At 45.7% G+C, this 21,505-nt stretch overlaps 1 protein-coding gene across 28 annotated transcripts in view; it reads right to left on the reverse strand.

Annotated features, from left to right (window-relative positions):
* FGGY (FGGY carbohydrate kinase domain containing) overlaps positions 1-21,505 on the reverse strand; it is a 378,492-nt gene that overhangs the window by 298,323 nt on the left and 58,664 nt on the right. For 24 of the 28 annotated variants that reach the window (XM_014844657.3, XM_070509784.1, XM_070509761.1 and 21 more), the window contains one exon: positions 16,647-16,735. In XM_014844657.3, coding sequence (XP_014700143.1) covers positions 16,647-16,735 — 89 coding nt within the window. Of the gene's footprint in view, positions 1-4,620; positions 4,843-12,714; positions 12,942-16,646; positions 16,736-21,505 lie in introns of those variants that run through there. The other 4 variants (XM_070509789.1, XM_070509787.1, XM_070509783.1 and 1 more) reach the window with 4 other exon arrangements.

A 21,505-nucleotide genomic window follows, 5' to 3' on the forward strand; every position in this document is an offset into this window, starting at 1 on the left:
AGTCCTTGGTGCTCTGCAAAACCTACAACCCATTTCTTAGAACACGCTGGTGGAGAAGATGGGAACTGACTCTCTCTCACAGCTTCCCTCAACGCAGATACAACCAGTATAACTTAAATGCTCGTCATGTCCTCAATAAATCCTCATACCATCATCATGAAGTAAGTGATATTACCTCCATTTTACAGATGAAGGAACTGCTGCTCAGCAAAGCCACTTTCCCAAAAGCACACATGTAAAGGGGCTGAACCAGGATTCCAAGTCTAATTCGAAGTCCAGTGTTCTCTTTTGCTACTGTGTAAACCAAGGCTCCACAGGGGCCAAGGCTATTTCTGGGAAGTGTGATGACGTGAAACCGCTTCCCCCACCCACCAGCTCTGCTACCTCCCCTTTCTCTGTCAAGCCTGCATCTCTGGCTCCTCCACCCTCCAGTTAGGGGACCTGAGAGAGCAGGGCTGGATGGAGGGAGCACTGTATTCTTTAAGTTCCCAGATTCTAACTCCATCAGCAGTGAAAAAAAATCATAAGATACAGACACACCCAAAATTTCAAAATCTCTCACGAACCTTTGCAGAAACACTCACTGGGGCTAGGGCTTAGTCTCCCACATAAATGTCACAAAAATCAGGAACACACAGAGGTGAGATACCCAAAAAGTATAACTCATTTTCAGAACACCCAAACGCATCATCAAAAAGACAAGAGAGAAATGCCGGCGAGCGTGTGGAGAAAAGGGAAGATTTGTACACTGCTGGTGGGAATGTAAATTGGTGCAGCCATTATGGAAAACAGTATGGAGGTTTCTCAAAAAATTAAAAATGGAACTGCCCTATGATCCAGTAATCCCACTTCTGCACATAGATCCAAGGGAAATGAAATCAGGATCTCGAAGAGACATCTGCTCTCCTACATTCATTACAGCCTTAAACACAATAGCCAAGATATGGAAACGACCGAAGAGTTCATCTAATGGAGGGATGGAAAAAGATGTGGTGTACATATGTACAATGGAATATTATTCATCCACGAGAAAGAAGGAATGCCTGCCATTTGCTACAACAAGGATGGACCTTCAGGGCCTTGTGCTAAGTGAAATAATTCAGAGAGAGAAAGACAAGTACTCCCTGATCTCACCTATACATGGAATCTATAAAAGCTGAACTCAGAGAAACAGAGAGTAGAGTGGTGGTTACCAGAGGATGGGGTGGGGTGGGGGGGTGGGAATGGGGAGATGCTGGTCAATGGTACAAACTTCCAGTTATAAGATTAACAAGTTCTGGGGATCTAATGAACAGCATGGTGACTATAGCTAATAATACTGCATTATATACTTGAAAGTTGATAAGAGACCAGATCTTAAATGTTCTCACCACAAAAAAGAAATGGCCATTATGTGTTGGGATGGAGGCGCCAGCCAGAGCTATGGTGGCAATCCTTTTGCAACATGTAAGTGTATCAAATCAACTCAATGGACATCTTAAACTTACACAACGCTGTATGTCAATTATATCTCAATAGACCTGAGAAAAAAATTAGAATGTCTCTATTTTTTACTCTCAAAAAAAGAAAAGCAAAAGCCAAAAGAAGGGGGTAAAATTCAGGAGAAAATAATTTAGTCTTGGGCAATGGTTCTCACACTTTAGTATCCATCAGAAACTCCTGGAGGATTTGTTAAAACACAGATTACTGGGTCCCACTCCCCAAGTTTCTAATTCAGTCAGTGGGCATGAAGCCAGAGAATCTGCATTTCTAATATATTTCCAGGAGATGTTCATGCTGCTGCTCTGGGGACCACACTTTGAGAACTACTGGTTTAAGGTGAATAATCACTTACAAAATGAACTCTTTACTTTACAAAAATAGGTCTCTGCGGGATTCCATTACTAACCAGTTAACAAACAAGTACTGAAGTAACTGGTCCAGATCAGATGCAATGTCGCATTGCGGTAAAAAGCCTGGACTTGGGGGCCAGCCCGCCTGGTTGAAGCCCCAGCTCTGTGCTCAGTAACTGTGTGATCCTGAACAAGTGCCTCAGCCTCTTGGAGCCTCAGTTTTCTTATCTGTCAAATATGCATAATAATTATGGTGCATATAACATAGGGACACCCAGAGGACTGCAGGGGCTGCTGTGTCTACCATGCTCCCAGTAGTGCCAGCAAAGGGTGTGTACTCTGTTATCAGCAGAAACGACTACTACTGCTATTATTACACTTTCCTCTACCTCTAGAACTGTTACGCTATGCCAATGCCTGTGTTAAGACTTGGGGACAGAGCTGTGGACCAAACATGCGAGGTCTTGCCCTCATGAAGTGACAGTCCAGCAAGGAAGAGACAACTGAAGATCCCCCACTTAAATGAGGGCTGAAAGCAGGGCGGAGAAAAGGCTAGAGTCATTTCACACTGAGCTCCATCAGGCATTGAAAATGTTTCTTACATTAGAGTGTAAACCAATGGAAAACATGATTCTGTGTGATCACACCAGACAGTTTTTCTGGAACAAACTATTACGGCTTTTAAAATACAATGGTATGAAAAGAAATGCTCTTTCTGATCAATCCCCCCAAATTCCTCAGCACCTGACAGGTGTCATGCTTTTTGCACCAAGGGCTGCAAAGGGGAACAAACCGTGGTTTCTCCACCCAAAGGGTTCCTGGTCTAGAAGGAAATAATTCCAGTAGAGAGAGAGAAGGGCTCGAAGAACCACAAGAACAACGGCCAGGGAGGGTGTAACTGCTCCAGGAGTCTGAGGGGCTTCACCAGCAACACAACATTTACATGGGGTTCTGAAGGACGAGCAACGGTGCCGCAAGCAGCAGAGGGGCGCGAGGACATTCTAGAGGGAGGAAACAGCGCCTGTCGAGGCAAGAAGCCACGCAAAGGCCTGCTCACCCAGGGAGCATGAACGTCGGTGGCAGGACGTGAAGACAGCTCACGCCTCAGTTCTGTGAAAATACCACCAGCTTCCAAAAGAAAATCTATTTGAAGCCATTTGGATGATGGTCAAAGACGGTAAGGAAATACTTGTATAAAGGGATAGTCTGTGGGCTTTTTAATGGAAGTCTCAAGCTGTCCTTGCACTATACCCTTCAGAAGGGCAATGTTTTAATGGCCACTGCTGGTAGGAAGCTCCATCTACTTGGGCCTCACACACCAGTAACAAATAATAACCACAGCTCCAGAGTGCTAATGTTTTTTGAGTCCTTAGAACACTGTCCTACAAGCTTTACACACACGAACTCTTTCAACCCCCATAACAAGCCCATGAGGTAAAATGAGGAAATGAAGTGCAGAAAGGATAAGTAACTTGCTCAAGGTCACAAAGTAAATCCCGGGCTGGCACGTCATCCTCAAGCCCAAACTCAATGGCTCACTCTTCAGTTCACGCTCCTTCCTCCATGAAGGAAGCTCTCACAGCACTTCTCAGGGCAAATCCAGGTTTTGTAGGGCCTGAAGCTTTTATCTGAGGATCCCTTAAGAAAAGGGAGTACAAAATTGTGAAAATAAAATCAGGTGCAACAATGAATATTCACAAAAATTAAAACAAATAATTGGAGCTTTGAGGATTTAGGTCCCTTTTTTCTGAGATCAGACAAGCTTACATAGAAATGCTTTCTGATTGCAACCCCTCCCCACCTGGAACATTCTATAACTTCCAGCAACTACCAGCACTCACAAGGGCCCATGCGAGTGAGGGGGACCGAAGCTTAGGCCTCACTGCGTCCCATTCATGGGAAGCCCACCTCCTCCGCTGCTTGAAAGTCTCTTAAACTCTTCCAAGCCATTTCGACAAGAGCAGATCTCAGGGCCAGAGAGAGGTGGTCAGTCTACCTACAGACCAAACCAGAGGTGGAGCCTAGAGCAGCGTAGGAGGAACTAGGGTTTTCATCCTTTCTCCTCTGCTAGAAAGATGGGCCCCAGCAAGGGGTACAGCTTTGGGACCATGCAAATCTAGGTTCGGGTCCAGCCTCTGCCCTTTAGTGGCTGTGTGATCTTGAATATGTTTCTTGACCTTTCTGAGTTTTGGTTTCCTCATCTGTAAAAATGACCCTCTGTAAAGATCTAATAGGATAACATGCATGCTGCCCAGGAAGGTCAGCTCCCTACCCCCGGCTATGCCTCTCCCACGCTTTCTCCTCCTCCTTCCCCCTCCCCCACCCCAAGTCTAGGCTAGGTAGCCAGGTCCCTTCTCTATACCCCAGCATATCCCTGGAGACCTCCATCAGAGCACAGACCATTTTCCAATGAGTTCAGCAAGCACTCCCTGGATAGAAGGATGAAAACAGACATGCTGCCATCTCAGGAAGCTCGTGAGAGTGGACAACCACAGGCCCAGGGGCCTTCTCTACCACGAAGGAGAGGCCCCCAAGGGCCAGAGCCGTGCCTCAGCCTGCTGCAGGCCCTCAGATGGGGTGGACTGGGCCTAACTGGAAACACCATGAGCCTGCCTCCTGACTGTCCGGCTCGCAACCAGTGCCCACGCCAGCCTCGCTGGGGCCACTGTCCTGGCCCCCCTCAGCCCTCCTCTCGACAGGCCAGGGCGAGGCTGGTGCACACATCCTTTTCGAGGCTGGGCCAGTGAAGTCTGATTGACAGGGCACCGGGCCCACTGTTGGCACTCACCTCGAGAACAAAGAAGAATCCTGGCCCTTCCAAGGCAAACAAAGGCAGACTTCTCCCCACGGGTCTCTTCCTTTATGGGCAACACTATGCAGACCCCTGGTCCTCCACTGAATGACATTTAAAACAGCTCTTGTGAAGGACGGACACAGAGGCCATTTTTGTATGTGTGTGTACCAGCAGCAATGAATCGATTGTAACATGAACAATGTGCACTTCTTCCCACTTCTGAGAGAATGGCTGATACTGTGTCGTGGGCCGGGTGGGGGGAGCTAAAGAAACCAAGCCTTAAGTTTTATTACATAAAATTCTGATAAAAAGCACTTTGAAGCCTCTTTCCCATCATCAAAAAACCACTCTGGGCAAGATCAGAGCTTAACAGCCAAGAAAAAACATTCAATCCCTGAGATCATTTTCCTGAAATAGAAAACTACATATGTTTCTCAAATTTCACAGCAAGCCACTGCAGGGCCAGACTGCAGGGCTGAATCGGGCCAAAGTAAGTAAGAGAGAGAAAGAGACGAGGGGGCCGGGGTGGGAAAGAGAGTAAACAGAAGAAAGGAGCCCATTCTTCCACATCGCAGTCTAACTTACAAACACCCCAGGGTCACAGAACTTGCATTAGGGTTGCTTATCGGGCGGCCTTTACTTTGTCAAATTAAGACACATTGCCATGGATTAGCAAGACTCCTTAAATCCAGCATGACTTCATGGTTGGCTCGGAGTTCAGCGTCTCTAGGGCCAGCCGCCAGGAACACATCCACTGCAGGGCCTCCTGCCCCTCTCTCCGTGCTGACCTGCCTGACTTTTCCATGGAGACGGCGGAGCAGAATCCCAAGCAGACTGGCTGTCAGTGTTAATTAAAAGTCCAAACAGCCGTTTAGAAACTATCTCCAGCTCAATATTTATAGAGAATATGCGGCTCCTCACAGGCAGGGCTGGAGGGGGGAGTGGGAGGTCGAGGGCAGAAACAGGTTTGAATGGCATTTGGAACCCATTAATTTTTAAAGACAGGCTGCCACTCTATATAGACCCAGAGAGGTTCAAAACGTAACGAAACTAGGAAGACGAATGAACTGAAGATTGTTTAGAAAGCCTAGGGAGAGCGCTCAGTCTTTGAAAAGAATAATATCTGGGCAATAATGAGAGCCGACAATTTTTACTGGTGAATGTGGGTTTTGGCACATTTTTACGATACAGGTTGGCAATTTTTTGTATTTAACAAAAGGAAAAGCAATCTTCTAAATGACTTGGGAACAAAGGGCTCCCTGACAGCAATCTCTTAATAACATTTAAGTATTCTCTTCAAAGGCCTTTGACAATAATTGAAAGGGAGGAAGAAAGAAAAATTAAAAAAACAAGAAAAAAGGGAAGTATATTAAAAAAAGAAACTGAATCGAAGAAGAGAAACAGAGAAGGAAAGAGCGCGGCCTTCAACACGAATCCCCTCCAAAGGCTGGATTCAAGATCTAGCTTCAGCAACACTTTTCAAAGGAATGAGTTTCAAGAAAGAAGCCAAAGAGAGACTTTAGTCAAAACTGCTGCGTTGCACAGACACAGGACTTGAGTCCCTGTGGGAGCCACGTGGGCCACCAACGCAACCAGTGAATCACCCAAATGAAGAAGGCAAGTGATGGGGCCCATGGCGACCTGGCTGGACAAGACACAAGTCTCCGAGTTTCCAACCACGCCCCCTCGTGCTCCTTGAGAGGTAGGTCCTGGACACCAAGCCCTCACAGCCCTGCCGGTGCCATGGGCTCCAAGACTGAGTGCTCATCCGTTGATCAGATTGACTGAAAGCTAGAGGCTGTCCAGAATCACACAGACACAGCCTATTCAAAAGGCCCAACAACTAGTTCACACGAGAGTCCACCGGCAGAGGCCGCCGCCCTGCAGAGGACGCTCATCTGAGAGTCCACGAGCCTGGCGCGCCCATCCATCCCGAGAGAGGCCTTCTCTGGTCAGAGCAAAGGATCTTGGAACGCGGTACCATGTGGGGAAGGTCCCCTTAAAGTCTAACTCCTACTCTACCCACTAGTTTCACCCTCAGAGTGAGACCCTTCTGGGATTCAGTCAAGTCACCTGGAAAATGAGATGTCCTTAACTTTCTTAGCACTTTTACAGTTTCAAAACATTTTCAACAGAGAACATACTATTTGTAAATGAGGAACCATATTCAGAGATGGTTCCACTTTACCATATTGCAAGAGCAAATGGGATTAAATTCTAAAAGTGATTCAAGGTCTCAGAGAAAATTGTTAAGTAAAGGAAAAGTTATATTGCTGCTCAGCTGGAAAATTACAGTCATACTGGCTATCATCTTTCAAGCATACAAAATTCATGTCTAGATGTACACAGCAGAAATCTGAAAACACATATAGAAAGGGAATACATTCAGACTGGTGGTTCTTGACGAAGGTATGTATCATAACCACCCAGGTCACACATTGTGACCCCCACTGTCCCAAAGGGCAAAGGTAGGTATTTTTAACCTTTTCCATCCAGATTTCTCTGCTGATGAAAAGGAAGAAAGCTCAGCCTTCCCCAGACTTGGCCTGGGTGCAGCAGACGCAGGAGGACAGCAGGGGTCTGAGAGCGCAGCTCCAGCGCAGGGCAGCAGGAGCACGCCCAGTCGAGGAGTCCGTGCCTGGATTCGGACCCTCCGAGAGGGAGGCACAAGAAGCCCTGATAGTAACACTTCGTTCCCCCTCCTGCCCCCTGACTGGCTCGAAATATTCCGCTCTCTCCTGCCCTCTCTGGACATTCAGCCTCCGGATACTGGCTGGCCTGTGGCCTCCCGGCACCAACCCATTTCCTCACACGCACACCAGCTCTGAGACCTTCTGAGATACACTCACACTTTGCGACTCACTGATCACATCCACAGGAAGCCAAGACAAAACCCCGTAATGGGGGAGAAAGGCTGTCAAACAGGTTATTTGGTTTCTAAATGGCCCATCCTCCACACTCCACTCCCAAGTGGGTCACTGAATTTTAGGTTCACCTTAAAATTTTTAAATAAAAAGAAATAAAAATTAAAGACTAAAGGGCAGGAAAAACAGAGTCAGACTTCCTGCACACAGCCAAGGCTCATCCGAGGCGCAACCCACGGGGCTCCATCGTCTCCACAGAGCAAACCCACGTCGATCTGTCCTCCTTCAACCACGGGAGGAAACTGGGACTGAGAGGGACAGGGTGACCTGCCCCAGTTCTCCCAGCTGAGAAGAGGCAGAGCAAAACTGAGAGCTAAGGGGTATCCGGCTCCTGCCCTCATCTGGATGTGACAGTTAAACAAGTGTGACCTACTGCTGCCAGATTAGAAAAGGGCACCCCTGAGGTGCTCTATTAACACATGAGCAAGGAACAAGCCAAGGGGTGAGTGAACAAAGGACAGAATTGTGAGCTACAGTTGCTCATACTCTACAACTCCTCCTGCATGACGCTCCCCACGCTTACCCGCCATTGTCATTATCACAGGAGGATTACAAATCGGCATCTGGCATACTGGCCAAAGTAATTGACGGAGAAATTACAATTTTGTGATTGTCTTTTTACCTGCCCCAAATTAATTTTCCCTCTTTTCTTCAGTAGTAAGAGAAATACAATTTTATTCAGAGAGCAACACATCCAGCTAAAGCCCTATTTTGCCGAGTGTCCATTCCAGCTAGATGGGACCATAAACCTAAGTGTTGGCCAACGATATGTGAGCTGAAGTATGATGTAGATCTTCGAAGACGGTGTTTAAAAAAGGCTGATCAGATATGTGGCACATCTTTTTTACGCACTTCCCCCACCTTCCTTCTTCCCGCTATGTGGAATGTGGACTTCATACCTGAGACTCCAGCAGCCATCTTGGACCATGAGATGACCCTGAGAACAGAAGTCAGGGCTGAAGATGGCGAAGTAAAAATGTCAAAAGAACTAGTGTCCTTGATGACTTCAAGGGCCATCACAGTAGCCCAAGACTCCACGCATCTAGATTATTTATGGGAGACAACGAACCCTTGTGTGTTGAAGACATTGCTATTTTGAATTTTCTATTATTTCTATTCCTATTATTTATCAGTGAAGAGATAAGGATCATATTTCTTCCATAAAGAGTGAAAGCATTCTTCTTTTCCAAAAATAAGGGTAAAGGAAATCTAATACTTATAGGCATTTCTCAGCACTATTAAATACAGTAAAAATAAGCTGACATGAGAGGATGGCTGAAGCGTTCTTCAAAGAACCTAGAAGAACCGTTTCACACCATCGTTCGGAGAGACCACCCTTCAGTGCAACCACAAGACAATGCAAACCACAGAGCTTTAGCATCAAGCATCAGGAATAACTGTAATTTTTTTTTTCCCAGAACTCTTTGATTTTATGAAACTACCTGGGGAATCCTTATCAAGTTTCAACCAAGGTCTGGCCAAAAAATGTTACTTCTAGGATGATCTAAATGCAATCCATTTTACTTTCATTTGAAAGATTTGCAGCATTATTCATAGTAGCCAAAAGAAAGAAACAACCCAAGTGTCCAGCCTGGGTCCACCAACAGGAGAATGGAAAAGCAAGATGTAGTATATGCACATGGTGGAATATCATTCAGCCATAAAAAGGAAGGAAGTCCTGACACATGCTACAACATGGATGAATCTTGAGGACATTATGCATGTGAACTATGACAGACACAAAAGGACAAATGCTCTAGGATCCTACTTGCCTGAGATGCCTAGAACAGGCAAATTCACAGAGACAGAAAGCAGATTAGAGGTTAATGGGGGGCCTGGGGAGGGCAGGCATGGGGATTGTTGCTCAGTGGTTGCAGTTTCTGTTTGGAGGGATGAATAAATTCTGGAAATAGACAGTGGTGACGGTCATTCCACACTGTGAATGTAATGGAGGCCACTGCACTGCACTGTAACTTAAAAACAGTTAAAATAGCAAATTTTATGCTACATATATTTTACTACAATTTGTAAACATTAATAATATATCGAAACTACTTAACTGTATACTTTAAATAGGCAAATTGTACAGTATGTGAATTATATTTCAATGAAGTGGTTTTTTAAAAAAATCAAGTCTTATCTCAGACATGCAACTGAGAAAGGTCAAGTGCTCTGGGGACTCTGAGGAGCCCCCAAGGGCAGTACCGGAGCGGAAGCTTCTCCCCTCTGCTCGCCACGATGCTGCCTTGGCCCTTAGGGAGATGACACTGCCACACCTGCTCTCTCCCTCAGAGCAGAGCCAGAGGAAGCACAGCGGACTCGGCACCCCATTCCCCTACTTAAGTTTCTCCAAGGGGGTAAGGAAAATTCACCCGAACATTGACAGACTGGAATACATTACGCCACGTTTTCAGGGTCATTGTGTTAAAGACAAGGTGATAAGTCATGCCTAGAATATCGAGTCCACTCCTTCACTTTCTATGCCTTGGGGCAACCAGTGTGCCTTGGCTTCAGGTAAGCACACCTGAGCAGGGTCTGCATCCACGTTGCCGACTCAGTTACTTGACTTGATATCTGCTTGACAACTCTGGTCTTCCCCCCCCCATATATGTGCATATACACCTGAACATGCAGATGCTGGCTGAGCCCCCTCTGAGCTGCGTTATCCATCCAGCACGCCAGAAGCTCTGGACATTAGAGGTGAGAGAAGATTTCCTATGATAATGAGGTAGTTTTCCATTCTTCATTTAGCTAATACACTTTGTATATAGTCTCCCTCAGTCAGAACTCCTATGGCAAGAAAGAGTGAGGGGCACTTTGAACCCTGAACAATAGGGGCATCTGTTAGGAGTTTAAATAATGAGGATTAACGTTAATTGTCCTAAGTGTGATAACGCACTCTGGTTCTGCAGGAGAATGTCAGCATTCTCGGGTGATTGTGTTACAGAATCTAGGAGGGAGGGATGTGGTGTTGCAACTCATTTACAAATGATTCAGCAAAAGAAACACACATATGCACGTCAGATACAGGTGGATGGAGAGGACACTGGAGAGCACAAATGTAAAATGATAACTGATGAATACAGGCAAAAGAGATGTTGCTCAGTGTACCATTCTCTCAACTTTTCTGTAGGGTTAAAATTTTTTCAAAAATAACCTGGGGAAAAATACTAAAGAAAAAAAACCAACAATAATGAGTTCTCACCAGTATTTAAGAAAACACTGAAATCCCAATAAAAATACTAGTAATTGACATGAATATGTAGTTGACATATGTAATACTCATTGACATAATTAGTAATTGCCATCAATTGACATAAATTAATAAAATAAGTAGTTGGTAAATATAAAAAAATTAATTGCATTTAATAATCAAAAAATGCAAATAAAATAAGATACCATTTTAAGCCTAAAAACTTGGCAAAATTGACAAAGACATATTCTATTGACATAGGATAGAATATTATACAAGTATCAAAAACATTTTCAGATAATAGTGATAAGGAAAATACAATAATAGATTAAGAAAAATGTAAGTTGTATAAAGTAGACTTACAATTTAAAAAATGAAAAAACAGTCGAATAAGAGTCTAAATAACGATACTACTTTGGAGATACTGAAGATTATGTTTGGAAAATGACTATAGATCTGGATTCATGGCCCAATCATAATCTTCTGACAGATCAGCAAATAACCACAAGAAAAATAACAGTACAATAATATCCTTTATAAGTGCAGAACACAGAATCATGCAAATCAGGAAAATAACTACGACTTTAAAAGGAATTACAGTTCCTAAGACCATAAATTCAGCTCTTTAAAGTAGAAGACAGAATATTTACTGACAACATACACAGGATTGTACACGGCAGTGGAGGGGAGAGGGAAGGGAAAATAAATAAACATATCATATAAGGAAATATAAGGGAGGGGCTGGGCCCGTGGCCAAGTGGTTAAGTTCACGCGCTCCACTCCAGCGGCCCAGGGTTTCGCAGGTTCGGATCCTGGGTGCGGACCCAGCACCTCTCATCAAGCCACGCTGAGGCGGCGTCCCACTTAGCACAAACAGAAGGACCTACAACTAGAATATACAGCTGTGTACTGGGGGGCTTTGGGGAGAAAGGAAAAAAAAGAAATACAAGGGAAAAATAAACTTGAGGTTCTAGAAATTCAGCCCTGTTTTCCCATATGCCATAGAAAAGTCTGAGAAATTCTAACATGGAACTTCTGAACCAAACTTACTAAAGTGTCTCTTGCATATATGGAGCTTGGTCATCAATCTCTCTTAGTTCAAAACAATAAAAATACGTGAATGGAGAATAGATAAATCTCCCAAACAGAATAATGCAAAATACTGTATGTAGATAATCTTTTCTCAAGGAGGTGAAGCATACCTCCTTACTCCTTAATCGTGGGCTGTGCATAATGACTTTCTTCCCAAGACTACAGTCTAGAAGGGGGAGAAGAGTCGCTCACAGTGGCAAAACCTGACAAATGACACCTTCCAGGTGAGCAAGGTCAGGATCAACAGTGATAAGTCATACAGATAGTATGTCCCCTTGATAGAAGATATGAGAATGGCGCTCATCACAGAATGGGACTGTGGTCCTCCTCCCAAAAACATACTACCCAAGTCTCACCATGAGAAAAACATCAGACAAATTCCATTAGAGGGCCATGCTACAGTAGACATGACCACTACTCTTCAAAGCTGTCAAGGTCGCCAGAAACAGAGAAAGCTGAGAAACTGTCACAGCCAAGAAGAGCCAAAGGAGTCAGGACTAAATTATATGGTATCCTGGATGGGATCCTGGAACAGAAAAAGGCCATTAGGTAAAAACGAAAGAAATCTGAATAAAGTATGGTATTTAGTTAATGATAATATATCACTATTAATTCATCAATTGTGACAAACATACCATACTAACGTAAGATGTTAATATGAGGGGAAACTGGGTGTCATGTATATGGGGACTCTCTGTACTGTCTTCACAACTTTTCTGCGAATATAAAACCATTTTAAAATAAAGTCTAATCAAAATTCTAATTAAATTTAATAGGACAAACTTTTAAACAATTTATAGACTATTGCCAGCTCTGGATAACCTAGGGGAAATTTCTCTCAGACTCCAGCGTTAGAAAGAAGAGCAGTCAGGTTCCTACCTGTTCACTTCGTCAGGCTTGATCAGGTTCTAATCTTCGCTTTGGCCACTACGGAGCCTGAAAACCAACCTGTTAGTAATTATGAAGAGCCTTATAGTTTCTAGGAAGCGCTTAGCTTCATCTTAGTTATTGTATTCATATCTTCACTCCATTGTGACTTCTTAAAATTTTAATCACTGTTCTAATCTTCTGCTATGACCAGTCACCTCAAAGCTCTTTAGAGGGAGGATTTATATCTATGAATGTTTTTATCTAATTATACAAAATTTCATTATTCAAATTTCAGACTTCCCGTCTCTCATATTACCAAACTTCTGCATAGTTAACAACTCAATGGCTAGAATGTAACAAATTACTAAAGCGTTCAGCTTTAGTTCCTAAATTTCAAAATGGTGATAACACCACCTGCTTTAACGGATGGTTCTCAGCACTAACGGGGTCCACATTTGTTAATATCCCTAGAACAGATAGAGAAGGCACTAGATAAATGATGATTACATTATTATTATTAATAAAACAGCAATAAGTATTTTAATTAATTAATAAAAAGCATGGAGCTGAATTATAAATTAATCACAGGCCAGGTGGCGATTTTCTCAGTGACCTAGATAAACAAGAGGAGCTGCCATATTTTAGAGGATAAGAACAATAACTAAAGGGATGAGGGAAATAAAAAAGGAGGGGAGGAGAGAAAAACAGATACGAGGAGGAGGCGGAGGAGGACGTCTTACACATCGTCACTGCCAAAAACAAGTCTGAGAGCTTTAAGACAAGGTGAAATCTAATCACTTTTTACCCTTGACTCCACTAGAATAATAAAAAGAGAAACAGAAGGAAAAAAACACCCTCCAGCCTTTCTGGCACTCATTTCCCCCAAAGCCTCTCAAAGCAATCACAATAAGAGCCCAATAAACACCAAATCTGAGCCTCTCCTTAGCCCAGAGGATGCCAAGTTCATGTTCCACTGCCTAGTTTTTTGGCACTGGCACACCTAGTTCAGCCCCTTATCTTCCTTATTGTAGAAGAGGGGACAGGCACGGGGATTTTTCATTAAAAGAACTATGCATTGTTTAACTACCACGTGCTACACTTTCCATCCTCAGTACCTCTGACTCCCTCAATAACCCTGAAAGGCCGTCCAGGTGAGGACCCTGAGGCTCCTCAGGGTAATTCGCTCCAGGTTCTTGCAGACAGTGCATGGTGAAGACACTGAACCCAGTCAGTCTGACTACAAGGATTTCCCTCCTTCCACGGTGCCAGAAACTTAGTACAAGGACTCCTTGCCAAATCGATAGAGAAAGGGAACTAAACAAAACAGCTAATTCCGTTAAAAAATTTCTTAGCACTGTGTTGGAAGTTTTTCTGTTACATCACTCAGTCAGTCCATACAATAACCCCATGGAAAAGGCAGAATTTATCCCAATTTTACAATCAAAAAAGCTCAGAGGGGTTACGTGTTCACCCTGATCATGCTGGTTGAAAGAGAGAAGGGAGAAAGAACTGGGAGAAGAGGAAACAAGAGAAGAGAAAGATGGATGTCAGAGATGAGTGTGCCAGGAGGGGCCGACCAGCTCTGCAAGAGGAACTCGGTGCCCGGCCCAGGTCCACAGGCCCTGATCTAGAAGAGAGGGAAGCTGGAAGGGCAGCCTCTGAAGGTCCTTGTGGTCTGGGGCAAAGGGCTCCCGGGGGGCAGAGGGGGTCAGATATCTGCACTAATGAAAACAGACTGATTCATGAGTGTCACAGCCGATGAAAAAAATGGCAGGGATGACTGGACAGCCAAGAAATCATTTCTGAGCATTAAACTTCTGCTCCCTCAGGGTCTGAGATTCTCATGGGCGGGATGGAAGCCCCCAAGCATATCTGATAGGCCAAGAAGAAGCTCTCCATTTTTAAATTCACCAAATTCATTAGACCTTTTAAAATACTTCCAACCTCTCACAGGTATGGAGCACCTTAGAGTCACATAGTGCTTTCATGTATATGCTATTAGGCAATGCTGTCCCAACTTAGCTGACCATATAAGCCTCTGGGGCACTTGTTAGTATACAAATCCCCAGGTATCCCACAGTCTGATTCAGTAAGCTTAAAATGGGAAGCCCTGGGGATCTGTGTGCTTGAATAAGAATATTTCAGCTGATTCCTATAATCAGGCTAGTTTGGGAAAATTGCCTTAATAGGACTCTCCCAACAAGTCTGCAAGGTAGGCATCATGATCCTCAATTTCCAGATAAGAAGAGTGAGATGCAAAGAAGGGAAGGACATGCCCAGGGTTACACAACTGTGACTCCACGATGGGTGGGCCTGCCCCTGCATTTACATCTGCCTGAGCCAGGGCCAGTTCCCAAAGCCTGCTCCCTGGGGTCTGCCTATGGCATCAGACGCTAGGAAATGGGGGTGCAGATTATCCAGCACCATCAGAAAGAACCAGGAAGTCCATATCCCAGGGTGAATAACACTCAAGGACAAAGAGAAGGGCCTCCTCCATGCAAGCCCATGGGATATTGCCGAGACCCACACCATCAGCACTGCTTGGACTAATAGGTCCATTTGGCTCAAATGATCAAAATATTCCTTTTACTACTGCACAAAGGTAAGAAAAAATACTAGAGAAAGGTCTTCCAGAAAGAACTCCAGACAATTAATGTCACACCAAAAGAGGAAAGCCCAAGAGGAGACCCTCACCCACACACTGGCCTTCCCATTGGTGATAACAGTACAAGGGTGACCAATTGCACCTTCTGGGGTAAAGTTCAGACACTCCTCCAGAGCCTTCTCCCCCAACAAGGGGTGAGTCCCTGAGGTCTGCTGAGGCCATCTTCTGTGCGTGTGGATCCCTTCCATCCCAGCGTTTTGTTGGTGGGTGGGGAGGATAGCGGACATGAAGAATGACCTGCTTATGAAACACGTCCTCTCCTATCTCTGTTCTGGAAGTTCTTGCTGCTGAACTCTCACACTCTTATCAACTCTCTACAAAAAAAGGTCCAAATCATACAAAACGAGGTATGCAGGAAGAACATGGGGAAAACAGTACTCCTCTTCCCAGCTTCTCATGAGTTTAAATACAAAGGGGAATAGGGAGGATTTCGCCCTCCCTGAGTGAGCGAACTTTAAGATACAACGACTGCCTCCCTAGATACGTAGGTTTGCGCAGGTGCACCTGACCTCTGGGAAGGGGCCCTCGTCCTCACGGGGCTGTTCAATACAGATTCTACCTCGCTCTCAGCTGTGAAGGCCCCCCACCCTGCTGCCGCCGTGAGCACCCCTGAAACCTGAGGTCAACGTGACAACAGATTTGCTACCTTCACCTCCAACATGTCTCTCTCTCTCTATCTGCATCCATGTTCACATCCATTCCGTTAACTACAGCAGCCACAATTTCACGCTCAATGAGTATTTTTTAAATTGTTTCTGGCACAGAGCACAAACTTATTTATAACATTCAAAATTTATTGAAAAATGTTGTTAACTTCAACACACATACCTCTATACTCTGGGATGATTCAGGCACATTGATATAAAAAGCAAAATAGCTTCATAACACACCCATCCAGTTAAAATCAGCTTCCTTGAAAAACCTATCTCTTGCCTTAATTTTAGGGGCCCCCCAGAATTTTTCTTTTATTTACTACGTAAAAAGAGCCTTTGGAAAAACGGTCACATTTCATGACGGACTATTCACATCTCCTGCAAATGTGTCCCATTTTAATGAACGGTCCTCACCTTGGATACCCACATTCCAGGCCTCGCAGGAACAACGGTGTTTGGCCATGTGTAGTGGACGTGCAAGACGGATTCCAGATGTTTCAAGTATGCAAAATTGCACACAGATGTACAACAGTGCGTCCAGTCAAAGCGAGGTAAGAGAGTAACATATACAAACACCCAAGCATGGATGAGCACACGGAAAATCCCCCTTGCGATTAACCTACCGTGCTGTGACGCCTGTTGCCTTCCACGACAAGAAGTCTGGGAGATCGAAGAAATGCCCCGCCTTATCCCAGCACGTCTCCCTCAGGTTCTGCCAAATTGAATACATGTTAGAGTCAATTATGGGTTCTTCTACCCTCTCCTCTTTCAATAATGTTTCAAAATTTTCAAAACAGAAGCATAGCCAAAAATGCCCAATAAAACACCTGTTCAGGGGCCGGGCACACGGATGACATAAAAGCAATATTATATAGGAAAGAAAAATTGGTAATTATTGATCCTTCCAAAAATGACTATAATTTCCCTTTTATTCCTCTGTGCCAACCTGGAGGGGGAGAAATCGTACTCCATGAGGGTATGCACTCCATCTTCGCAGAGAAGGGTGAAAGGAGATGCTTCAAGACATATAATAAGATTTCAAAGCTGAACAGCTATAAATTGGGAAGAAAATGCACTAAGAAATTACGCAGTGAAACGGAATCTGTCCTGCCATGTAAACTTCTCCCTGCACCAACTGTTTCCAAAGGTAACAGGAAAGATGGCCCCTGCCCTCAGAGAGCTTCCCATCAAAGCCCAAGAGAATCAAGCTCTTCTTGTAAATGTTTTAAACATTAGCTTCTTCCACACTGCCAGTGCAGTCAGACGTTTTCTTGCCGCTGGGCTTTTCCCTTCCTCTGCCGCCTCAGTCTGGAACCTTCATTCCTCACCTGCCACCCTGTTCCTCCCAGGGTCCACGTTGCCCTGCCCGCTTTGGCTAAACCTGTCGGCCCTTCCCTGGGGAGGCCTTTCAGGATCCCCCACTCAGGTTAGGTCCGGCTGTCGGACAACCCATGCCGCCTGCAATTATTTGGGTAAGGTCTTTCTTTCCTGCCAGACTGTAACCTCTACGAGGTCAAGGACCTTGTCAGTTTGCACTGTGATATCCCAGGACTGTCCCCTCTCCTGCCCCACACAAGAGTCCCCTCAGCTGTGAGGAGAAACCACAGGACTCCAGCCCCCTTACACACTCAGCTGGACAGGGATGGATAAGTGACCTAACTGAGCCACTCAGTTCCTTCTCCCAGGAACTCAGAATCAGAACCCAGTGGAGCCAGGTAGCTTCTGCTTGTGAATGGAACTGGAGGTGAGACAAACCGGAAACTGTGAGGTGGCCGTTTTCTGCCAAGTATCTGGAGAAGAACTATACCAAGAAAAAAAGAAAGCAGACAGAAGCAGCAGCGAGAAGGGCTTCCTACCATCCAGGCAACTCTCCGTGGCCTGGTTTCCATAATTCGCCCCCCAAGAGGCTAGAACAAAAGGAATGTATCATAAGCACGAGGGATCTTTGGAACCCAAGGGCAACAAAACAGAAGTCCCAAGAAAGACATATTCCAGTACAGGCCAGTGGGTGACACACAGGCGCTCAGGAAATATTTGCTGGACAGCCAGACAAACTGCTCAGGATCACCACAAACCCTCCCACGCGAGGAGCAGGGCAGAGCTTACCCAGGGCGCCCCGGCGTGTCAGCTCCTGAGAGCAACACAGAAGTCCTGGGTGTGAGCACATCCCTTTTACAGACATACAACTGGCCTTTGCCTACATTTGCCCTCAAATGTTATGAGTTCTTCCTCTTTCCTTCCTGCCTGTATGAACACAGACATCTATGCACAGCAGTGAAACTGAGTATTAACCCAGCTACAGGGTCCCCTAAAACAACGGCAGTATCAGAAGGGTTCAGACGTAAAAGGCAGTGTGAAGCCCATTTTCTGTTGTTGTTGTTTTTTTGGGTGAGAGCTTACATCTAGAAAGGGCTAAATTTCTCTTTGAACGCCCATACATCTTAATGTTAACCAAAACAAAACTTAAAGCTGATTAAACATGCCTAACAAAGCCGTGAACCAGTATTATCCTTGTACACCGCTAGCTCACAATCAGAAAGGGGTAGCCTTTGAAACTATGAGTCAAACTCCTGGTATGCCTTCTGGCTAGTCCCCAGACTCCGTCCCATGGGCGCTGTGGTCCAGTGATCAGCTCTCAGGGAGGAGGAGCACAGGCCTCTCCTTGTGAGGGCTCCAGGAATGCACAGCGAGTCTCCAGAAACACACCGCCAGACCACAGCAGCACAGCTCCTGCTGCACACCAAAGCTGAGCCATCTCCCCAAGCCCAGGAAACAACAGCTTCTGTCAGATCCTGCAGATGCCCGTTAAACACCTGCGTAACGCGAGCTTTCAGCCTGTACCACACAGACAGCCCCTGCAGACAAGGTAACCCAAGCAGAATGTCTCAGGGAGAACTTGAGGCCTCTTGCCAGAGAGAGAAGAGTGGGGGTAGGAGGCGCAAGGCAGGCGGGAAGAGTCCTTTCTTCTTGAGACCACGCCAGCTTCATTCCTCAAAGCCAGGGACCCCAGTGCAGCTTCTCTATAGGATGAGAAACCAGAAACATCATCTTATTAGAAGTATGAGGTATCCTTAAGAATGCACGTGGTCTTGGAGGAGAAGACAGCAGTATCCCCTGCTTTCTCTACAGAAGCAACATCTGGAGATTAGCCAGCAAAGGGAAAGGGGAAAGAGCTTGCCTGGATGGGAGGGAATGTTTCCAGAAGCCTGACCCCTTGAGATGCTGACAGACAACTGTGAGGGTCTCATGCTGTTCTTCTGTTGGGCTACACGACTCAGAAGTGCTTTGTCCTCAAATGCCAGACTAGCCAAGGGCATATTAGCCTCCGTGGATGGATTTTTAATTCAGTTCTGTGGGAAAATCTCTCTGTCCCTGTCCCTCCCCAGCCAGTACAGTCCCAGCCAAGGGCCTCAATCTTACTGAATTACTCCTACTCTTGTAAGCATTGGGCTGCGTCAGGGCCATGACTGTCCTCTTGCATTCCTCCACAGCAGACAACACTGCTCCATGAGCCTCATCTTGTTCGATTCTCAGGGGGTCAGAAGGGTGTAGGCTATATACAACAGACACGTACTAAGGATGTAGAAACAGAGGTCCGGATGACAGGGCTTGGCCCAAGGTCACACAGGGCTCCCAGCTCTGAAGCAAGCCTCCCCGCTTCCCCTGGGCGCAGTCCCCATCTCGAGGCCCCCAGACCCATCAGAGTGGATGTCAGCTCTTTGGAGGCATCATAATAGAAGCTATTGCTATTCTTTATAGGAAAAAAACACACACACACGCACACAGAAAAGTCCTCCAAAATGCTCTTTTTTTTTTTTTTTACATATTCTTTAAAATTTCAGAGATTCCACTTTCAATCCTGGGCAACTCACTTTTGTTCTATGTACCTAATAACAGCCTCCGTGCACAAATGGCACGCGGGTTAGAGAGAGCTCGGAGCAGGTCCTCAGCACACGTCCGCAGTGGCTCTGTGTCCTCATGTGGCAGCTGAGTCCGGCTCAAGCTAGGCGCTCTCTGTGCTGAAGGAGAGAAGTCTACTCTCCAGTTACCGAGCAACTTACAAAAACTAGTCTTTTCAAGAAAAAAAGAAAGCAGCAGTGATTTGGGGAATATGACTTGGCAATAAAGGCTTCTGTATTCCAGTAACAGCCCTTTGAGCTAAGCAATCTCCCAGACTTGAAAGAACCAAAAAGAACAACTTTCACTTTTTTTTTAATCATCTTAACCATTTTTTAAGTACACAGTTGCGTGGCATTAAGTAGATTCACACTGTTGTGCAGCCATCCTCACCATCCATCCAGAACTTTCCATCTTCCCAAACTGAAGCTCTGTCCCCATGAAACACTGACTCCCCATCCCTCCCCCAGTGCCTGGACCCCCATCTACTTTCTGTCTCTGTGGCTGTGACTCCACTAGGGACCTCCTGTGAGTGGATCACACAGGATTTGTGCTTCTGTGTCTGGCTCATGTCACTGAGCATCATCTTTCTAAAACATCTATTACTTCATCAAACAGCAGCGTTTCCTGGGAGGGGGCTGCTGCTCACAGTGCACACAGCTGCAGGTCTCAGCAGAGGCAGGAGGCAGAGCCGTGCGCCAAGCTCAAGGCCCAGCAGTGGCCGACAGCCAGCCCGGGTAGGGACATGGGCTTCTCCCTCCCCTCTCACTGCAGTGTCTGTGCAGGGGGGCAATGAGAGCTCTGCGGGCTTCCAGATGCTGAGGGAACTTGTGGGGAAAATGAAGCTGATAGTGCAACGCACGTTGGAAGACACGAGGGTTTGGAGGAGCAGGAGAAAGTAGGGATGACCCGTCAAAAAGGGATCAGCCAAGAATTTTGTTATTAATTGCAAAGGGATTCTACCGGGCTAGCTGCTGTGAGCACTGAATAAAAGGGAGGGAACAGAGCTCCCTAATCCCACACCCAACAAATGATCCCGCCTGAGCGCTCACATACTGGCAAGGCTGTCTCCCAGCACAGCTGCCCAGAAAAAAGCAACCCCTACCCGCACTCCTCGTTCAAGGCTCCCAGTTACGGCACAGGCTGACAGGCCAGAGGGGAACAGCGTTTCAGGAAGAAACTTAGTCCTCAACATCATTCTTAAAAGAAAAACGATGCTGAAAACGTGGAGTGGGCCATAATCCCTAACCAGAAACTTCCCCAAAGGAATGGAACAACTGTGTTTCCAACTCCCATCCACAGAGAAAAAGACCAAACACTGGAGATGCTGCAAGTCAGACAGATACGCCGAGAGCTTTGTGCTACGACAGGTGTCCTTGTAAAAACCTCAAACTTCCCATTGCCTTCCTTCATTTACAACGGCCCCGCAGTCCTCATGGCCTGGAATCACATCCAACTCCCGGCATGGCTCTCAGGACACTTAAACCTGCCCCCAACTTGGCTGTTACTGTGGTGACGACTCTGGACTCACCCCTGCCCTCGCCACCTGGCTCCCCTCTCATCTCTTCCACTTCCCCAAACGCGT

This window comes from Equus asinus, chromosome 5 (genome assembly GCF_041296235.1).
Source record: "Equus asinus isolate D_3611 breed Donkey chromosome 5, EquAss-T2T_v2, whole genome shotgun sequence".
NCBI lineage: Eukaryota > Metazoa > Chordata > Mammalia > Perissodactyla > Equidae > Equus > Equus asinus.